The 19,386-nt window shown below is 40.5% G+C and overlaps 1 protein-coding gene across 1 annotated transcript in view; it reads left to right on the top strand.

The window, feature by feature from the left end:
• Nucleotides 1–19,386, top strand: part of mylka (myosin, light chain kinase a) — a 79,538-nt gene that overhangs the window by 53,487 nt on the left and 6,665 nt on the right. The window contains exons 23-31 of the mRNA XM_042427271.1: nucleotides 6,209–6,256; nucleotides 6,423–6,550; nucleotides 7,083–7,239; nucleotides 10,965–11,155; nucleotides 11,249–11,363; nucleotides 11,497–11,529; nucleotides 12,038–12,128; nucleotides 14,941–15,144; nucleotides 19,140–19,357. Of these exons, the coding sequence (XP_042283205.1) occupies nucleotides 6,209–6,256; nucleotides 6,423–6,550; nucleotides 7,083–7,239; nucleotides 10,965–11,155; nucleotides 11,249–11,363; nucleotides 11,497–11,529; nucleotides 12,038–12,128; nucleotides 14,941–15,144; nucleotides 19,140–19,357 (1,185 nt within the window). The remainder of the gene's footprint in view (nucleotides 1–6,208; nucleotides 6,257–6,422; nucleotides 6,551–7,082; nucleotides 7,240–10,964; nucleotides 11,156–11,248; nucleotides 11,364–11,496; nucleotides 11,530–12,037; nucleotides 12,129–14,940; nucleotides 15,145–19,139; nucleotides 19,358–19,386) is intronic.

The raw sequence follows: 19,386 nt of genomic DNA, 5'->3' as shown, positions 1-19,386 counted from the left end.
TTGTGTCCGATGATATAGATCAGCTGATCGTAGATTTATTTACATAAACACAGAACATAAACTCGGTCACATAATTGATTAAAACACGTTCTGAGTCTGCAGCTGTGTGAGGCACATATAAGGCCTTTCTCATGCAGAGGACACCGACTTCTGACTCGTCTACTCAGGAGAACAAACTCCTGATTGGACGAGAAGACGCCGCGTTCTCGCCGTCAGCTTCGACACACCTGCTGCACCCGACTGACAGCTGGTGATGTCTGCACATCTGGAGCCTCATGTTCAAACAAATTAATGTTGCAGCTACAATTATTAGACCAACATTTATCTTCCAAAAGGATTGGCGCCCAAACATCTCTGAAAACATCAGAACACGTTATAAACTGGTTTATTTTAGATAAACTGAATCTAAATGTTACTGTCTCGACATTAAGTGACATAATGATCCTAGATTGGAAATTTCAACAACTAGTAGCCTGGCCTCGCTTGGTGTGAAATGCATTCTGGGAGACTTGACTGTCTGCTGCGTCCCAAAGTGTCCTCGATAGAACAGACGGAACATTCCTGCTCATCTGGTCCGGACTTGGCTGGATGTGGACTGTTGATCCGAGACTGATGATGTTTAACAAGAACACAAGAACAGACATGAACAGATTAAACACAGAGCGCAGCCGAGGATGATGGGACGTCTTCAGTTCCGCAGAAACCGAAGACGATCCTGCTGGATGGAAAATCAGAGGATCAAAGTTATTATAATTCATCCTGAGAGGAAATAAAAAACAGAGACTGTTCTCCCAACAACAGGTCATAATGTCAGTTCATAGTTACGTTTGAGTGACAGCTGTCATCTAGTTGTCATAGTAACTGAGGTGGAGCAGCGCTGCAGGTCACATGACATTTATATATGAGAGGAGGTTGGATGGAGGCAACAGGAAACGCTGTTCATTTCCTGTTTCCAACCGCGTCCCCTAACCTTTAACCCCCGTGGTTATTACTGTCACCATGACGATGACGGTGGTCTAACTCTAAGGAAGTAGTAACCACGTGTTTCTCTGACCTTAACAAAGTGATCATTTTAACCACGGCGCCGTCACGTCATCGAACATCAGGATTGATCAACAGTGACGTGTTTCAGAAAGCAGGCGGATGATGTCATCCTGCTGATACAGGAAACGCTGCTATGTGTCGTTCTGGAGTCACATGATCCCTTACGGAAAAAAAAGCACACGTGAAATTCAGTCTTTCACATGATGTGAACCGAAACATTTCACATGTGATGTTTTGATTTCACATGTGAATGCAAACGTTACATGTGAAAAGGATAGTGTCACATGTGAAACGTCTGAAAACCACATGTGCCCCTGAATGCATCACATGTGAGTTATCACATGTGAAACAGCACTTCACATGTGATAACTCACATGTGTTTTTTCCGTAAGGGATCAAACCACAGATCTGTAGTTTGAGTTGAGGGCTGGTTGCTGTCTGAGTTTTCTTTCAGTGTCAAAGATATAAAAGTGTTTTTAGCGACTGTAAGTGTAACGTGTGTGTGTTGTAGTTTTTATTCTGACAGTAGACGGATGACAGGAAATGGAGAATGAACTGCGGCGAAGCTCCGAAGAAGAAAACAAACTGGGGAATGAATCAAAGATTACTGAACCCATAAACTAAATCTTCAGTGTGTGTTTGTTCTGTCTGAGAATCCTCTGAAATATGGATTTACAACATCACAATAAAACAAAACTCATCCAACAGGAAACAGCACAAAAAAACTCATCAGTTAGCGAAAGTAAAATGTTAAATAATGAAGTGAAGTTTTAATGAGGCTGCTGTTCATGTTCAGCGTTTGTCCTCGAGGTCGAACAAACATGTTAAATGTGTTTTTTTTGAGTAAAACTCAACAGCAAAGAGAAAAACACATGAAAGCTGTAAATCAACCTGCTGCTGCGTTTCCACTTTAACGTCGGAACATTTTTAACTGTAAAAAATGTTTTTACATCATGACAGAAACAAACTAACTCCAGAATATGACTCAGTACATTTGTTTTTCTTCTCTTAACATCACAAACTCTTTGTAAATCTCTGGTTTCAGCCTGATGAACGTCACCGTTTGTCAGTGTCTGCAGTCGTTTTATTTATTTATTTATTTATGGTTTATGTGACAGGGACAGATGCAGCGCATATAGACAAACAGCTGATACAAGCATCATAGTGACAGCACTCGTCTCTGGAAGGGCTTTTGTGAAAATGAGAGATTCAAACAGTGAAGCAGTAAGAAGATGAACCAGTAAAACCAGTAACATAGCTGCAGGTTTGTTGCAGCATATTTCAAGTGAATCCGGTAGATCAGGAGCTCCAGGACCAAGCTGAAGCTGCAGCTCTGTGGTCTCCAAACACTTAAACACAAGCTTTTACGTTGTATTTACTTAAAACGCAGAAAAGATGAAACGTTACTCGCTTGTTAAAGACAGTCTATGGATGTGATCAGTGATCAGCTGGCCTGGAAACAGGAAGTTAAACCACTGGACAGATGTGAGAACAAGTCAAATGTCAAGCAGTTAATTATCATCATGAAACAGCTGGTTAACCTTCATCATTTTACAAATCTGTTTAGCATCCTGAAACACTTCACCTCTGTTACTGATTGACCTTTAACCTTCAAGGATTCAGAACAGAAACTGGTACTTTGGTTTATGTTCAACAGAATCACAGGTTTTTTCAGATAAATGCAGTTATTGTCTCCCAGGATTTATTCTAGCTGCTCCGTGTGCTTGGTATCAGTTGCATACTTACCTGAATCCTCAGGAGCTGGTCTCACTGGTCTCACTGGTCTCACTGGACGCATTTAAAGTGGTTCTAAATGACTCGTAGGAACATCTGGCTGCAGATGTTTTGACTCATTTTGCTCCTGTTTGATCCCTTATGTTGATGACTTGCAACAAACACTTAGGAATATTTTAATATTTTAGGATTCTATAAGTTATTCTTTATTTTCATGGTAAATTGTTGTTTTTTTAATGTTTGCAACCTTGTTAATTGTGCTGCTGTTTGTCTCGGCCAGGATGCTCTTATAAAAGAGGTTTTTAATCTTAATGAGACTTTTCCTGGTTAAATAAAAGTGAAATAAATAAAAAATGGACGACTGTATCGTCAGCGTACATGTTGTTAATATACAACCTGAAAGGGACCCGGGACAGTTCCCTGGGGGATTCCTGTTTCAAATTTTGCAAAAAACAGACTTGATGTTATTAAACACACGTCTTTAAATATGAGTCAAGTATCAGAGGAGCTGAAACTATCAGGAAACATGAATCCATCAGATAAAAAACGTCTTTCTAAAGCAAAACGCTCTGTGACTGATATGAGAGGCGTCATGTGAGAGAATATTACAGTAGCTGATGTTACACTGCAGCTGCAGCTGTTTATTACTGACAGAAACATCTGGTGAACACTTAAATACCTGCAAGTTTTACTCACAACATTTCCAGTAAATCTGTGACTAAACTTCCACAGCAGCTCAACAGGGAAACACAGTCTGAGGAAACTTGATATGACGAACTCAGACTGCTGAAGCCTCAGAGAAGCTTCACAGAGACTTTTAAACGACTGTGTGGACACACTGTGGGTTTTGTCCAGTTATTCTTGCATGAAGCTCGATGAGTTTTCATGCAAACATGTTGTTTAGTTTATCAAAGGATCTTTCAGTGTTAAACTATTTTAGTTTCTGTCTCATCGGTCGGTGAACAGAATAAAGATGTCTGTTATAAATCTTTAAATGATAAACAGTCGGTCACATGATCCTCGCAGCGGTCCGTCGAGAGTCTCCGCTGTTTACATCCATGTTTACAAGCTTTTAGTTTTCTTCTTCTGTGCTTTTGTTGGCTCATTGCTCCGTTACAGCTGCCTGAAGAAAAACACAAACAAAACCAGGTCCAAACCTGCACAGGAGACCTTCAACTTAGATTTATTTTCATGCATAAATTCTTGCGTGTGTGTTACTGCAGCTCCTTTTTGAACATTTTCCGTGTCCTTTCGGCTGCATGAAAAGATATTTTCAGCTCATTTACTGACGTCCAAACAGCAGAAAAAGCAGCAGGATTCAACTCATCCATCAGCCTGAACCAGGTTTGACTCTTTGTTGCAGCTGCTTTAAAACACAGAAACCAGGAAACAACAACTCATTCCTGGACTGTTTTTTTTTAGCAGTGAAGTTTGGACTTGCTGAGCTTCCATCTGCTCTGCTGGTAAACACATCACAGTCGGCACTGATGAGGAGCTGAAAATACGGTTAAAACAGGGATTCATTAGGTCTGAAATACAGTCTGGACATGACAGAGGAAGCTTTCATCTCTAATGTATTTTAATGGATTATCTGCACAGTTTAAGTGCTTTTTAAGAGGTAAAAAAGACCTTAAAATTGACCAAATAACATGAAAGCATCACTTTCAATCTGCAACTCAAAGGAAACTTCAGAGATGGTCGATAGATGATCAAGACGCTCCTGTTCTGAATTCATTCTGTCGGCTTCACAAACTGATCCAAACCACTTCCTCCTTCTGTCACCTGCCAGCAGGTGTGCTCATTGGTTACCAATAGAAACGCAGCCAATCAGAGAGCAGCTCTGACCAGTCCAGTCGGCTGCTGCACTGAGTGACCCTCCGGCTCTCCGTCCTCACAACCGGCTCACAGCGATACACAAATCAAACGCTCCTTAAGCCTTTAGCACATAGTTGGTGTGGACCCAGCGAGGAGGTGATGATGTGTGTGTGTGTGTGTGTGTGTGTGATGACAGAGTTATGGAGGCTGTTAGGGAGTCGACCTTCAATCCTTCATTACAGCAGCGACTGTGAGCTTTATTAAATGTGGCTCTCATTCTCTGCTATTCTTATCTCCTCACCCTCCTCCTCCTCCCGTGCTGTGTGATGGGAGGAGGAGGAGGGCGAGGACGAGTATTAACTTATTATTATTCAAATATTTTTATTGAAGTTTTAATATAAACCTGCAAACACACGGCTCTCACAGATTCACTTATCACACGTTTATACAGTGTATACAGACGCAGTCATTGAACGCACCACGATGATTCATCAGAGAATCAGAGAGTTTTTGTATTTTGTCGTAAGATTCAACCTGTAAATTCATGAATATGTGATTGTTGTGACGTCTCGTCTGTAAAGGAAACAAACAGCAGCTGATTTCAACAGCTAGCGAGGCCTGAAGACAACAAAACACCTCAAATACTGCAAGAAACGACCCCGTTACTGATTCCTACTGCTCCACCAAATAGTGATTTTTCCCTCTAAACTTCTCACATGCTTTCATTTCAATAAATGTTCAAATGATCCAATATTTCAGCAAAAAATCAAAGATTAGAGAAAAAGTCCAAAAACTGAAAACAGATTTGTGTATCAGAACTTTGTTTTTTCTTCTTTCCTCTCCCATTAATCATCTCACGACCCCTCAGATTTATCTGCTGACCCTTTGGAGGGGCCCCGACCCCTAGGTTGGGAACCACTGGACTAAACTAGCTAACTGTATATAAAGTAGTGTAAACTAGCTCCACCTCCAGCAGCTACAACAGTAACATGCTGCTCTAACACTGATGCTTCACTATTAATAATCTAATGATGTCATATATAATAATATATCAGTCAGAGGAACCAAACCACTACTTTTACTGCAATACTTTAACTACATCAAGCTCATAATACTTATGTACTTTTACTGCAGGAGGATCTTTCATGCAGGACTTTTACTTTTTATTTTTGCTGTATTGGTACTTTTGCTTAAATAAAGTATCTGAATTCTTCTTCCACTGCTGGTAAACAGTAGAATAGATGTTGTAATGTAGTAATAGCGGTGTAGCGGTGTAACGGGACAGAACGTGACTCAGACTGACTTATTCTCTCCGTCTGATACAACCTCTTCATGTTTGTCTTTCCACAGAATAAGAGTGAACATTTTACAGCATTTCAGGATTCTTCTTCTCTTCCTCTCTGGCCTCCTGGAACTATTTTTAGAATGTCCATATATGGCCGTCAGAGAGGCTCTGACATTCTTCTTCTTCTTCTCTGTATATGTTGCTGCTTCTCTCTCTGCCCTGCAAAAAATGTTTTATAAAGTTGGATAGCTGAGCTGCAACATGGCAGCGTGTGTCCTCCCGGTAACCCGGGTAACAGGTTTGATTCTGTTGTTTTTGTGTTTCCACCAGGTGAAGCCAGAATAAAGAAACCGACAGCGAAGACTCCTCCCAAACAAGGTCTGAAACATCTGTCTGTCACTCAGTCCTGAAGTCTGTAAACTGTCTATAGTCTATTTTTTTGGAATGTTCCTTTAAATTCTGGAACATCAATCAGTAATGAAATGAGCTGATGATGATTGGTTATTGATCTGTGTGTGTGTGTGTGTGTGTGTGTGTGGTGCAGCTCTGCCTCCTCAGATCCTGCAGTTTCCAGAAGACATGAAGATCCTGGTGGGACAGAAGGTGGAGATCCTCTGCAAGTTCTCCGGAGCTCCGCCCATCAACTGCAGCTGGCTCAAGTTCAGGAAACCAGTGAGTGAAAAGTAACGTTAACATTAAGAAAAGTAACGTTAGCATCAAAAAAAGTAACGCTAACATTAAAAAAACAACATTAACATTAAAAAAGTAACATTAACATTAAGAGAATAGTGTTAGAGTTTAAAAAATAACGTTAGTATTAAAAAAAAGCTTAAAGCTTTAAGAAAGTAATGTTAGAGTTAAAAAGTAACATTAGCGTAAAATAAGTAACAGGAGTAAAAGAAGTAATATCACATTTAAAAAGTAATATTACAGTTAAAAAAGTAACATTAAAGTAAAAAAGTGCAACATAGCATAACGTTAGCTTTAAGAAAGTAACGTTAGAGTTAAAAAAGTCATTTTAGCATTAAGAAAGTAATCTTAGTTTATAAAGTGAGGTTAGCATTAGATAGTATTGTTACAGTTTAAAAAGTTACATCAGAATTAAATCGTTATTTTTGTAAAAAAAGTAACGTTAGGGTTAAAAAGAAGTAACATCATTAGCATTAATGTGTGTGTGTGTGTGTGTGTGTGTGTGTGTGTGCAGATCCAGGAGGGCTCGGCTGATATCTCCATAGAGAGCACTGACAGCAGCAGTAAACTCACCATCTCCAGCGGTCAGCAGGAACACTGCGGCTGCTACACCATCGAGCTGAGGAACAGCTACGGCCTCCGCCAGGCCGCCCTCAACCTCACCATCGTCGGTAACAAACCTCTCAGCCTCTTTTGGCTTGTTATATTATCCATCGTGTCAAATCTTCATCTGAGAAGTAATCAAGTATAATGATATAATAAATTAGCATAAAATGGAAATACTCAAGTAAAGTACAAGTACTTCAAAATAGTACTCAAGTAATGCAGCTGTAAAGCTTGAAGAAAGGAAACGAGGCCCTCTTGTGGGCAGATAAAGATTCAAGATTCAAGATTTAGTTTATTGTCATTTTCTTGTGTATTTGCATACACAAACACACAAAATGCTTTCACAGCAGTGCAACAACAACAGAAAGGGTCAAAAAACAAAACAAAAAAGACCGAGCAGTTAGCAGCACTGTGCATTAAAGTGCATTTAGAGAAAAAAGTACACGGCTAAGTTGGATGTAAACAGTGAGACTGACCAGCACAGATGGGGGAGTTTATAATCCATTTTGCTATCCAGAGAGTGAACATTAGTCAACTTGATTGTTGAAACTGCCGGTTTGTATGGGTTAACAGTTAGCCTAGCTTGCTCCGCTTCCCCGTCCTGTCGCACCGCTTTTGATGTTTCCTCTCCAGCACAGCTCTGGTAAAGGCCGTGGTCTCCTTTGGCTCCATTGGGCGTAGCAGACCAAGCACGCTCAGCTGATTTAGCTCCCAGCAAGTATTTCCCGTAGCAAAGGTCTTTGTTCTGAATTTCCAAAAGAAACTGGTGATCATAGACATATTTCCCCTGCACTCCACACAATGCCACTGCATAGTCAGAACTAGGAGAGGACGCTGCAAACGTTGGTCGCGCCACTACCACACATGGAGAGAGAGAGAGAGAATACCACCAACAAGGACCCCTTAATTTCTCTTCTTGTCTTCACAAAATAACTCTTCTGTTAGCTTCCTCAATGCAGTTTCTCCTTGGGAAGGTTGGTAACAGCGGCAGGTAGCAGTTAGCAGTTGACAGCTAGCTAGTTGTTTTGATTTAAAAAATATATCCAAAGATGATATTTCCTCCTAATGCTGTTACCTCTTCTTTAGAGTCTTTTCTGAAGAGTATTTGAAGGTTAGTTTGCAAAATGTCCCACTTTTTAGGTCCAAGTTTGAGATGGAATCTCTCATTTCAGAACAATAAGCTGCTCCGCTTCGTGTCTAACATCCCTGTAAACCACAGTCTCTCATGGCTTATTGCTTTTATAAAAGGATAACTACATATACTTGGCAAGGTTTCATAAAGTAAACACACAGCAACAAAAAGGCAATTTAAGGTAATAATTTTCTCTGCCAGGCAAAAATTAATAATTTTAATGCTCGGTTAAGAAGCAGCGTGTTTAGGTATATGTGTCACGTGACTAGCAGTGTGTTCAGGTATATGTGTCATGTGACTAGCAGCATGTTTAGGTATATGTGTCATGTGACTGGCAGCATGTTTAGGTATATGTGTCATGTGACTAGCAGCATGTTCAGGTATATGTGTCATGTGACCAGCAGCATGTTTAGGTACATGTGTCATGTGACTAGCAGTGTGTTTAGGTATATGTGTCATGTGACTGGCAGTGTGTTTAGGTACATGTGTCATGTGACTGGCAGTGTGTTTAGGTATATGTGTCATGTGACTAGCAGTGTGTTTAGGTATATGTGTCATGTGACTAGCAGCATGTTCAGGTATATGTGTCATGTGACCGGCAGCGTGTTCAGGTATATGTGTCATGTGACCGGCAGCGTGTTCAGGTATATGTGTCATGTGACCAGCAGTGTGTTTAGGTATATGAGTCATGTGACTAGCAGCGTGTTCAGGTATATGTGTCATGTGACTGGCAGCGTGTTCAGGTACATGTGTCATGTGACCGGCAGCGTGTTCAGGTATATGTGTCATGTGACCAGCAGCATGTTCAGGTACATGTGTCATGTGACCAGCAGCATGTTCAGGTATATGTGTCATGTGACCGACAGCATGTTTAGGTATATGTGTCATGTGACTAGCAGCGTGTTCAGGTATATGTGTCATGTGACCGACAGCATGTTTAGGTACATGTGTCATGTGACCAGCAGCATGTTCAGGTATATGTGTCATGTGACCGACAGCATGTTTAGGTATATGTGTCATGTGACCGACAGCATGTTTAGGTACATGTGTCATGTGACCGGCAGCATGTTCAGGTATATGTGTCATGTGACCGACAGCATGTTTAGGTATATGTGTCATGTGACTAGCAGTGTGTTCAGGTATATGTGTCATGTGACCGACAGCATGTTTAGGTACATGTGTCATGTGACCGGCAGCGTGTTTAGGTATATGTGTCATGTGACCGGTGGCGTGTTCAGGTACATGTGTCACGTGACCGGCAGCGTGTTTAGGTATTTTTGTTGTTCATTTTGAACATAATGCTAGTTGTTCTGCTCTGTAAGTAATCGGAAAAGCAAAGCAAACATCAGAATCATTGCATTGCCTGAAGACGACGAGGACAGGAGTGAGAATCCACTCCTGTGTCACATTTTTTGCACTAAATGACTGTGTGGACACACTGTGGATTTTGGCCTCCATCACTTATATTAAAGCACATTTGAAGGGGATCTTTAAATATCCAGTATGAACAGGAGGAATGATTACAGCGAGGGAAAGCTCTTTCACTGTTCATATGGACACCTGACTGCTGGTTTAAGACAGACTTGGAAAATTGTGAACCTGACCTTTCAGACTCTGAACTGCAGTTTGATGCCTTTTATGGCAGTCAGTGCTGTGTGTGTGTGTGTGTGTGTGTGAGCTGCAGGGTATAAACACATACGGTGTCACCTGCAGGTTACAGATGTTTCCAGTCTGTTCGGTGCTTCAGTGTGACCTCATGTGATCTCATGTGACCTCATGTGACCTCCTGCAGGTCATTCAGTCAGTGGAGTGAGCTCTTCCCGCCTCCTCTCGGCTGCATCCAGGGTCTCTGCAGCTTCTCTCAGGGTTTGTCAGTATCTGAGTGTCAGGATGTTGAAATAAAGCAGAGAACTGCAGGAAAAAAGCACATTCCTACAATCTTCAGGTTTTTAGAAACACACTGATTATAAACATTAACAACAACAATAATATCCCCTCAAAAAACATATTTTTACATTTATAGATGCCAAAACGTGCATTGTTCAACATAACGTTTGTTATGTTTAAATACATATTGACCGCTCAATGACACATAATAACCCCCCCCAAAAAAAGCACAACTTGTATGTAGTGTTTACACCAGGCTAGCAGTTTCCCCCTGTTTCCAGTCTCTATGCTAAGCTAAGCTAACTATTTACTGTACAGACATGAGAGGAATCACTGCAAGAATAAACATATTTCTGTTAAAGTCTAAAAGCAGCAACATTTCTCAGGACGTTTACACTGAGACACTGATCATATCCTCCTTCCTGTTTCAAAAATCAAAAATAAGATGATTAAAAACAAATACATAAACAAATTTTTAAAAAAAGAAATGAATTAAAGAAATAAAAAAATAAATAAACCAAAAAGTAAATCAAAATAAATAAAAAAGTATGACTAAATAAATAAGCTAATAATGAAAATAAAAATACAATGATAACACAAAATAATAATAATAATAAATACAAGTATATAAATAAACTTAATCAAAATGAATGATAAATAAAAATGAATGAAATAGATAGAAATAAATTAAAGATACAAATATGAAATAATACAAAATGAAAATAACTATAAACAAAAAAAATTGGAGAGATTTCTTTATTTCCCTTCCAGATAAGCCGGACCCGCCAGCGAAGGTCCCCGCGACGTCAGATATCCGGCGGTCGAGTCTGACGCTGTCATGGTACGGGCCGACCTACGACGGCGGCAGCGCCGTGCAGTCCTACAACCTGGAGATCTGGGACTCAGTGGAGCAGCAGTGGAAACATCTGGTGTCCTGCAACAGCACCTCCTACAACATACAGGTGTGTCAACTACACCTGTAGACGTCTGAGAAACTCGTTAGCTTCAGTGTGCCGAAGGAAAACTTAAATATTTACTGTGTCGTTTCTCTCTAGAACCTTCTGCCAGACCGTCAGTACAAGTTTCGTATCCGAGCGGAGAACATCTACGGGGTCGGAGAGCCCAGCGCTGAGTCTGAACCCGTCGCTGTGGGCGTGGTGGACAACGATGGTGAGTAATCAAGACCTAAACTAAACTGTAACTAAACTAAACTAAACTTAACTAAACTCACGGCTGAGCTGCAGTCATGTGACTGAACTAAACAGACTAACTAAGCTAACCTGCTGTTTGGTTCCTCTGACAGAGAATCAGGAGGAGGTCGAGGAGGAAGATGACGGTACGACGCTCAGGCTTCCTGTTCACTGATCTGAGATGGTCGTCTGTTTACTGCATCAGCTGATTAACCTACACACAACATCCACACAACATCCACACAACGCCACAGAAACACAGATACACGAGATAACAAACACAGTAAAACTAAGGACTTCACACTGTTATCTAACATGATATAACACAACTGACATGGGTCACATGATATAACATCCCATAATATAACATGAGATGAAATATGACTTAAAGTAACAATAAGCCAACATAACACAAGGTTACATGATACACCATGACATGACAACATGACCCAACATAATGAAGCATGACAGGACACACTATATCTTACCTGATATTATCTAACATAACATAATCTAACATGACTCAACGTAACATCGTGAAACATAACATGACACGACATGAAATGACATCACATCAAATAAGGAGACATCACGACATGACATCACTCTGGAGTGACCTTTGACCTTTGACCTTGTGTGTTTTGTGTGTGTCAGACTCGGAGAAGGAGCCAGACTACAGAGACGTGACGATCAGAACGGACACGAAGGTGAAGGAGCTGTACGACGTGGAGGAGAGGCTGGGAACGTAAGACTCCGCCCACTCACACTCCACCCACAATGCACCTGTGCTCCTGTAGAAAATAAACTTCCAGTGTAAAGCTTCTGCTGAGAGGAGGAGGAGGAGGAGGGGCGTGAATGTGTGAGGCAGGAGGGCAGGAGTCTAGCCACAGAAAAATAATAATAATAATAATAATAGACAGAAGTAAAGAGGGACGGCTTTGACATGAATTAAGATGCTAAAAAATGTTTTTCTAAAGCAAAACATCTCAACACAGACGACAAGTTCCCAAATATTCATATTATTATAATTATCATGTGGCTCTCTGATCGCTGATAAACATGAAAACAAGACAGGAAGTCCTGTCAGAGTCAAACCTGCGGCTCACATGTCCCGTTAAAATGCACAAAAACCTTTTTTGGGCATTGTGCTTAGAGGCTGCAGCGATTTAATTGCTTCAGAGCGGAGCTGGAGTGGAAGAGGTTATAGGTGGGAATAAAAATAGCAACACATTAAAACCAAAAGGCCAAACACACAATAAAAATTAGACAACAGCAAGACAGTAGATGATAAAATATAGACGTGAAGTAAAAAACAGACCAGTAAGAATAATAAAAGATAAGAGAATGAGTAAAAAAAATGAATAAGAATGACATTAATTAAAGCCAGATTAAATAAAAATGTTTTCAGCTGTCGTTTAAAATATAATTATAGCTCTCCGGACGGTATTCTGTAATTTTGGAGCATAGTTTAAAAAAAGCTGCGCTGCTTATTTTCTTGTGCGGATAATTGTGTGTATTTAAAAACCAGCAGAAGAAGATCTGAGAGCTCATGAGGGATTATAAAATGAAATGTGAGCTGGTTTCAAACCATTAAGAGCTTTAAAAAGTAAAAGAACCTCAGAGAAGATACTGGGAGCAGATGGAGAGCAGCTCAAACAGCAGTGACATGTTCTCTCTTCCTTGTTTGGTGAACAGCGTCGCAGCAGCAGTCGAACGCTTCACAAGACCAAAGAGCAATAATCTAATCTATCTGACATAACAGGAGCTGCTGCACTTTGATAATGTTTCTTAAACTAATTGAAGAAAATGAAAGAAATACATTTAATATATTAACGTATTAAATAGTATTCATTGTTTATTTTAAGTAAAATTGTTTATCTGTAAATCTGCACATATACTACATATCATCACCTTCCTAAAATAACAGCCGAAGTCATTTTTTTGACAGTTTCTTGCCTAAATCATCTCCTCATGATGCCGGTCACCTCACCATCCTCAGGTGAACAGATCATGTGATTCTACCTCTGTAGTATAACGGCCAATGTCAAGAGTGGGACTAAATCATCATATTTCGTAGTTATTCAGTCTTTTTAGTCAGCTAAATAGTCCATGACGCATTTAGCAAAGAGTGGAAAGGCTCCAGAATCTGTGGCTGTTACATGTGATCACAAGACTTTTCTTTTTTTTTTTTGTAAATCTTTTTTATTAGATTTTAAATTTTTTTTTATACAGAACACACTTGACTTAACCTGAGCCAGGGAGGCTCTCTGAACCATAGTAACCCCATTATCTCTTCACACCCATTAAAGCATATAAAGAATAATGATAATAATAATAATGAAATTAATTACATAAATAAATAATAAAATGGAAAAGGTTAGACAGATACATAAAACCAATGTGCAAAGTACATCCACATACTTAAAAAAAAAAAAAAGGCAAAGAGGAAGGGGGGGGGGGTGTAATAGCTCCAGCTAAATACTCTATGAACCCACCAGTGAGATTCTAATCTTCTCAAGTTTGATATTCTTTTTTGCCTTTTTAATAATATTTCATCGACAGTTTTTGTCTCATTTTTTTCCACATTAAATGAAGAAAGATCTGAATACTGTATTATAATCTAACAGCTAGAAATGACAAAGGATCCTCTTTACTTTTGTGTTTTTATTTAATGAAAATCTCACTTGAACATAATATTAGTAATCATTCGATGGTGTTATAGGAGCCTGTGTGGTGTATGTTATGGAGAGTCATGGTGAGCTAACAGACTATATGAAGCTATGCAGGTGATTCATAAACATTATAAGTAATAGTGTGTTGAATTTAATTTAATTACGATATAAGTACAGAAGCACGGTAAAACAATCATAATCAAACACTGGATACATTTTGAGTGTGTTTGTATTACATGTCACTTTGCTTGAGTCTGCATTAAAGTCTTCACCTTTAAAAAATACAGTCTGGAGGAGTTCAAGAAATAAAATGACAAGAATAACTTATGAAAAATAAGGCAATAATGGTGTAAAATCATCCCCAACAGTTATATATATATATAAAAAAGGGGACGTAACCAGATAAGAACTGAAAATGCTGGTGAATATCCAGTTCAGCTCAAAACCTGTCTTGAAGAGTTTTGACCAACAACGAGTGACGAAGATAAATTATAATGATGTAATTGGCTAAAGATGAAGAGGATGGACAACAGGTGTGACCAATGCAGACCCAAGGATATAAAAACCTAAACCTCTAGACCAGAACCCTCAGAGCGACGTGGTACATCCTGTACGCACTGATAGCTCTCCTTTATTAAAGAACTGTTACTGGTTACAGCTGCTGTTACTGGTTCCTGCTGCTGTTACTGGTTACTGCTGCTGTTACTGGTTACCGCTGCTGTTACTGGTTCCTGTTTCTGTTACTGGTTACAGCTGCTGTTACTGGTTCCTGCTGCTGTTACTGGTTCCTGCTGCTGTTACTGGGCCCTGCTGCTGTTACTGGTTCCTGCTGCTGTTACTGGCAGATACTCAGTATTAAAGTGTCTCCTGTCGTTTGGGTCGCAGGGGGAAGTTCGGTCAGGTCTTCAAGCTGGTGGAAAAGGCCACGAAGAAGGTGTGGGCGGGGAAGTTCATCAAAGCGTACTCAGCCAAGGAGAAAGAGAACGTGCGGCAGGAGATCGGCATCATGAACAGCCTCCATCACCCCAAACTGGTCCAGTGTATCGACGCCTTCGAGGGCAAGTCCGACATCGTCATGGTGCTCGAGATGTAGGTGACGCTTCCTCACACTGCTGGACAGGCAGCCTACTCTGATATGCACACATAGACAGGCTGGAATAATGACTTGAATATCTTTAAGACGTCACGTTTCTCCAAATAAAGACCTTTTTGTGAAACAGAAATGACAGTAAAGAAAACAAAACATTACAAACAAATGATCAGAAATGTTCAGAATCACTAAATATATAAAAAGACAAAGTTGGATTAGAGAACAAACCTTCTTCAAGGTTTTACAGGAGCAGATTTTAAGGACAATCCTCCGCAGAGCTCTACAACATGGATTCTAGGGCTGTAGTCTGCTGGTCGACTGCTCGATTAGTTGGTCGATATGCTCTCGTCCGACTAAATTCTCATTGGTCGAATAATCTCCATGTTACTTTCATAAGGAGAGAAGTGCTACATCAATAACTTTCCAGGATTAATCCATTATTTCCTGCGGCGGGAGGGACAGACTAACAAATCACCTGTGAGAACAACGGGGGTGTATTCAAAACACCCCCGTTGTTCTCAACTGTACTCAACGTTTACTGAATCAGCGTTTCTTGTGTAATAATATCAATGAACCCCCGCCAGGCCAAAAGATATTTTTTTAATGCCAAAAATAACGCTAAATATCGGTAGCGTAACTCCGTTTAGGAACAGGGGAAGTGCTTAGTACGTTTGTGTAGCGAGCGGGGAAAGAGCAGCGGGAAAGTGACGGTGGATGTGAGCGAAGCAGAGGAAAAGGTTAACGGGAAGTTGTCAGTCTGGCAGTAAATGTACAGTACAGACTACAGAGTAACAGTTAATAAATGCTAAAAGGTCACGTCTGTTGTTTCCCCAAGTGCTGGAAAAGTGAAGGAGGTTAGCTCATTAGCCCAAAGTTAGCAACAATGGGTTAGCCTAAAGGCAAAACGGAGAAATGTGAGTTCACTCTGTCCCGTTACCCCCCCCCCCCCCCACCCCCCAACTCACCCACGACTAATCGATTAGCCGAAGATTATGTACGATTTCAGTCGACCAAGATTTTCTTTGGTTGACTACAGCCCTGGTGGATTCCAAAACCAGATACCTGAAATGAACTACGACCCCGGTCACATGTTCACATTAACCAATGAAAAAACAAGAAACAAACAAAAGTCGTGTTACTGTAAAGCTGCACCAGAAACATCCAGCAGGAGGAGCTAAACCATAAATATAATAAATGTTACACGTCACCATCAAATTCAAACTGTTTTTCTATAACTTCCATGTGTGATGCTCTTCAGGAGCTGCTCTCGTTGGTATTTTATCAGCTTGATCTGAATACGTTGAGCTCAGAAGCAAACGAATCTCATCTTGTCACAAATATTTGATTTCTTCTAGTTTTCTTTTAATAGCACAAAGCGAATCGTTCTCACTTTTAGTCGCTAACGTAACTGATGATATCATCTGTAAATAATCAATATGAGATTAATCTGCACGTCTTTGTGAAATATTTGGTTCTACAAGTAAACACAAAACATATTTTACAGTTTTAAGAATATTCAGGGTTTTTCTTGCAGACCTGGAAACGTCCAGCTGCTGATTATCTGTTTTGAGTCTGATGTGGAAACTGAGACTGAGATGTTTTTGCTTCGGAGAACGTCGGAAAATAATCTTCTGGCCAACTATGAGAGGAATTTGTGAGCAGCTATTTCCTCTCTGCTAATTTTAGAGCTAAGAGCAAAGATGGACAGATGGCATCAAACACACACACACACACACACACACACACACACACACACACACACACACACACACACACACATATAAAATACTATAATTGTTTCATCTGACAAGAATTTTATTTGTTTTTTTCTTTTTCTCCGTCAGCACTTTGCTTTTATTTAAATGTCTCAACATCTCTATAAAAACTGACCAGAAAGCCAAAAACACCAAAACACTTTCCAGCTGCTGTTGTGATAATTTCATAACGTCGTCATGTTTGAGCAGAAACACATCATGTTTGTTTCAGAAAATCTATTTGGACAAATAACTAAAAATGAAGGAAACACAGCCAACATGATAAAAAACTGTCTAAACTGATGAAGAGCAGGAAGGGAGTTTGTTTACGTTCAGACGGTTTTGCTCATCATTCCTCTCAGTTCAGATAATGTTTTATTCATCAGACGTCACAGCACAGACGTAAAGAAAACATTAAACATTGTTACTTGCAGTTATAGACACTGTACAGTCCATCACACCATCAGTAACTAGTAGGGATGCACCATGTTGGACTTTTTGCCGATATCTGATATGCTGATATTTCTAACTCATTGTGGCCGATTGATGCCAATATATGCACATATATATTTTCCAGCTGGCTGAGGAGACTATTATGCATGCAAGCATAGATTGTACTAATTATGATCAAGAAAGACAATATATGAAGGAAGAACTGAGGAAGACTGGAGTTCAGGAGCTCAGCATTAAAACTTTAATGAACCTGCCAAGTGGGAACAGCAGTAGAGTTTTCATTGAGTTTATTAGACAGACAGGATTAATGTGCAGGATTTAATCTCTGGTCCACACTCCGGAGCAGAAGGTGGCGCTAATGCACCTAATACGCTGGTTGTCAACCACTGTTATAAACCAAAAAGATTTTTTTTCCAGAGTGGTACATCCTGTCAGCCGAAGTGTTTCCTATCTGTGCAGCCGAACTTAGCAGCTGCTGCGTGGACTGTTTCACCCTGACGGTCCCGGTGTTTCCTCCGCAGGCTGCACTTCACTCAGCCGCCCGTCAGACCCGCTGCCTTTTCCCGCTTTAACCTGAATAACAAACCGGGGCTCGGTGCTCCGGTTGGATCCACATAGAGAACCGGGGCTAACGTTAGCTGAGAGGCTAGCAGAGCGTTAGCAGCAGCATGAACTAACGTTAGCCCCGGTTCTCCATGTGGATCCAACCGGAGAAACACCGGGACCGTCAGGGTGAAACAGTCCGTCGAGGGAAGCAGTCTGGTGGCGGAGGAGATGACAACAAATTGGCTTCTCATAATTAGAAGAAATGGCCGATGCCGATATTTCATTTTAGAGCTTTTATCGGCCGATACCGATGATGTGCCGATAATATCGTGCATCCCTAGTAACAAGTATACAAATGTCCAAACATAAAACACAAAACAGAAATACAGTCGTCTTGTATTGTTCAGCTGGTCCTTTCCCTAAAGACTGTGAACCCAAACCAGACGGTGTTGTACCTCTCCAGAAGCAAAGCTAAAGACAGTCTGGTCCCTAAAAGCTCTGTCTGGTAAAGTTTCCTTTATAAAGGGTTTATAAGCATTAAAGGGAAACGTTGCTGATTTTCAACCAGCATTGTATCATTATAATGTGGGTAATATATGCTCATCTGGAGATCCGCCTCAGACTACAAACTACGTTTCCTCATTTTCTGTTGTGGTGCCTTCAAGGACGGTAAAATGTGGGTTTTCCAAAACAGTCCTGTCTACCGCGTCACACCAGCGAGAGGGAAAACAGACGCTAAAATATCATAGTACTAAATACTTTAAATACAAGACTGAACATTGCACTGTTGAATCAGACACGACAGAGTCTGGAAGAGGAAGTGACCAGCGGACCGGAGCCACATTACACCCGCAGCTAAGTTAAGCTAAGCTGCTAAATTTCTCTGTGATTCATCCAGAAGAGAAGAACAACACAACAAAACAAGCAGCTTTACAGTATAAAGTCCCAGCAGAGATGGTGGGATAGAGAGGAGGGATTTTTCACAACCTGGCAACCCAAAAATGATGCTTATTAATGGCTTATAAATGATTTATTAACCATTAATTAAACCATATATAAAGGATGCTTTATCAGAAAGTGGCACCTGAAATTAACAGACGTTATTTTTAACTCTGACTTTAACATATTAAAGACATAAGAAGCGGGAGGATAGTCTGATAGTTTTGTTTTTGAGGTGTGTACGGCGGCTTCATCGCAGCGCTTCATAACCTGAACGTTGTGGACTGTTTTTGTTCCTCCAGGATCTCAGGCGGCGAGCTGTTCGAGCGGATCATCGACGAGGACTTTGAGCTGACGGAGCGGGAGGTGATCAAATACATGCTGCAGATCATCGACGGCGTCAGCTTCATCCACAAGCAGGGCATCGTCCACCTCGACCTCAAACCCGAAAACATCATGTGTGTCAACAAGACCGGCAGCAAGATCAAACTCATCGACTTCGGCCTCGCCAGACGACTAGGTAACCTCAGACTCCTCCTTGTGAACGTC

The sequence above is a fragment of the Thunnus maccoyii genome, chromosome 11 (genome assembly GCF_910596095.1).
Source record: "Thunnus maccoyii chromosome 11, fThuMac1.1, whole genome shotgun sequence".
NCBI classification, from domain to species: Eukaryota; Metazoa; Chordata; class Actinopteri; order Scombriformes; family Scombridae; genus Thunnus; species Thunnus maccoyii.
Note: the sequence above shows the minus strand (reverse complement) of the source record. Positions and strands in the feature narration are given on the sequence as shown.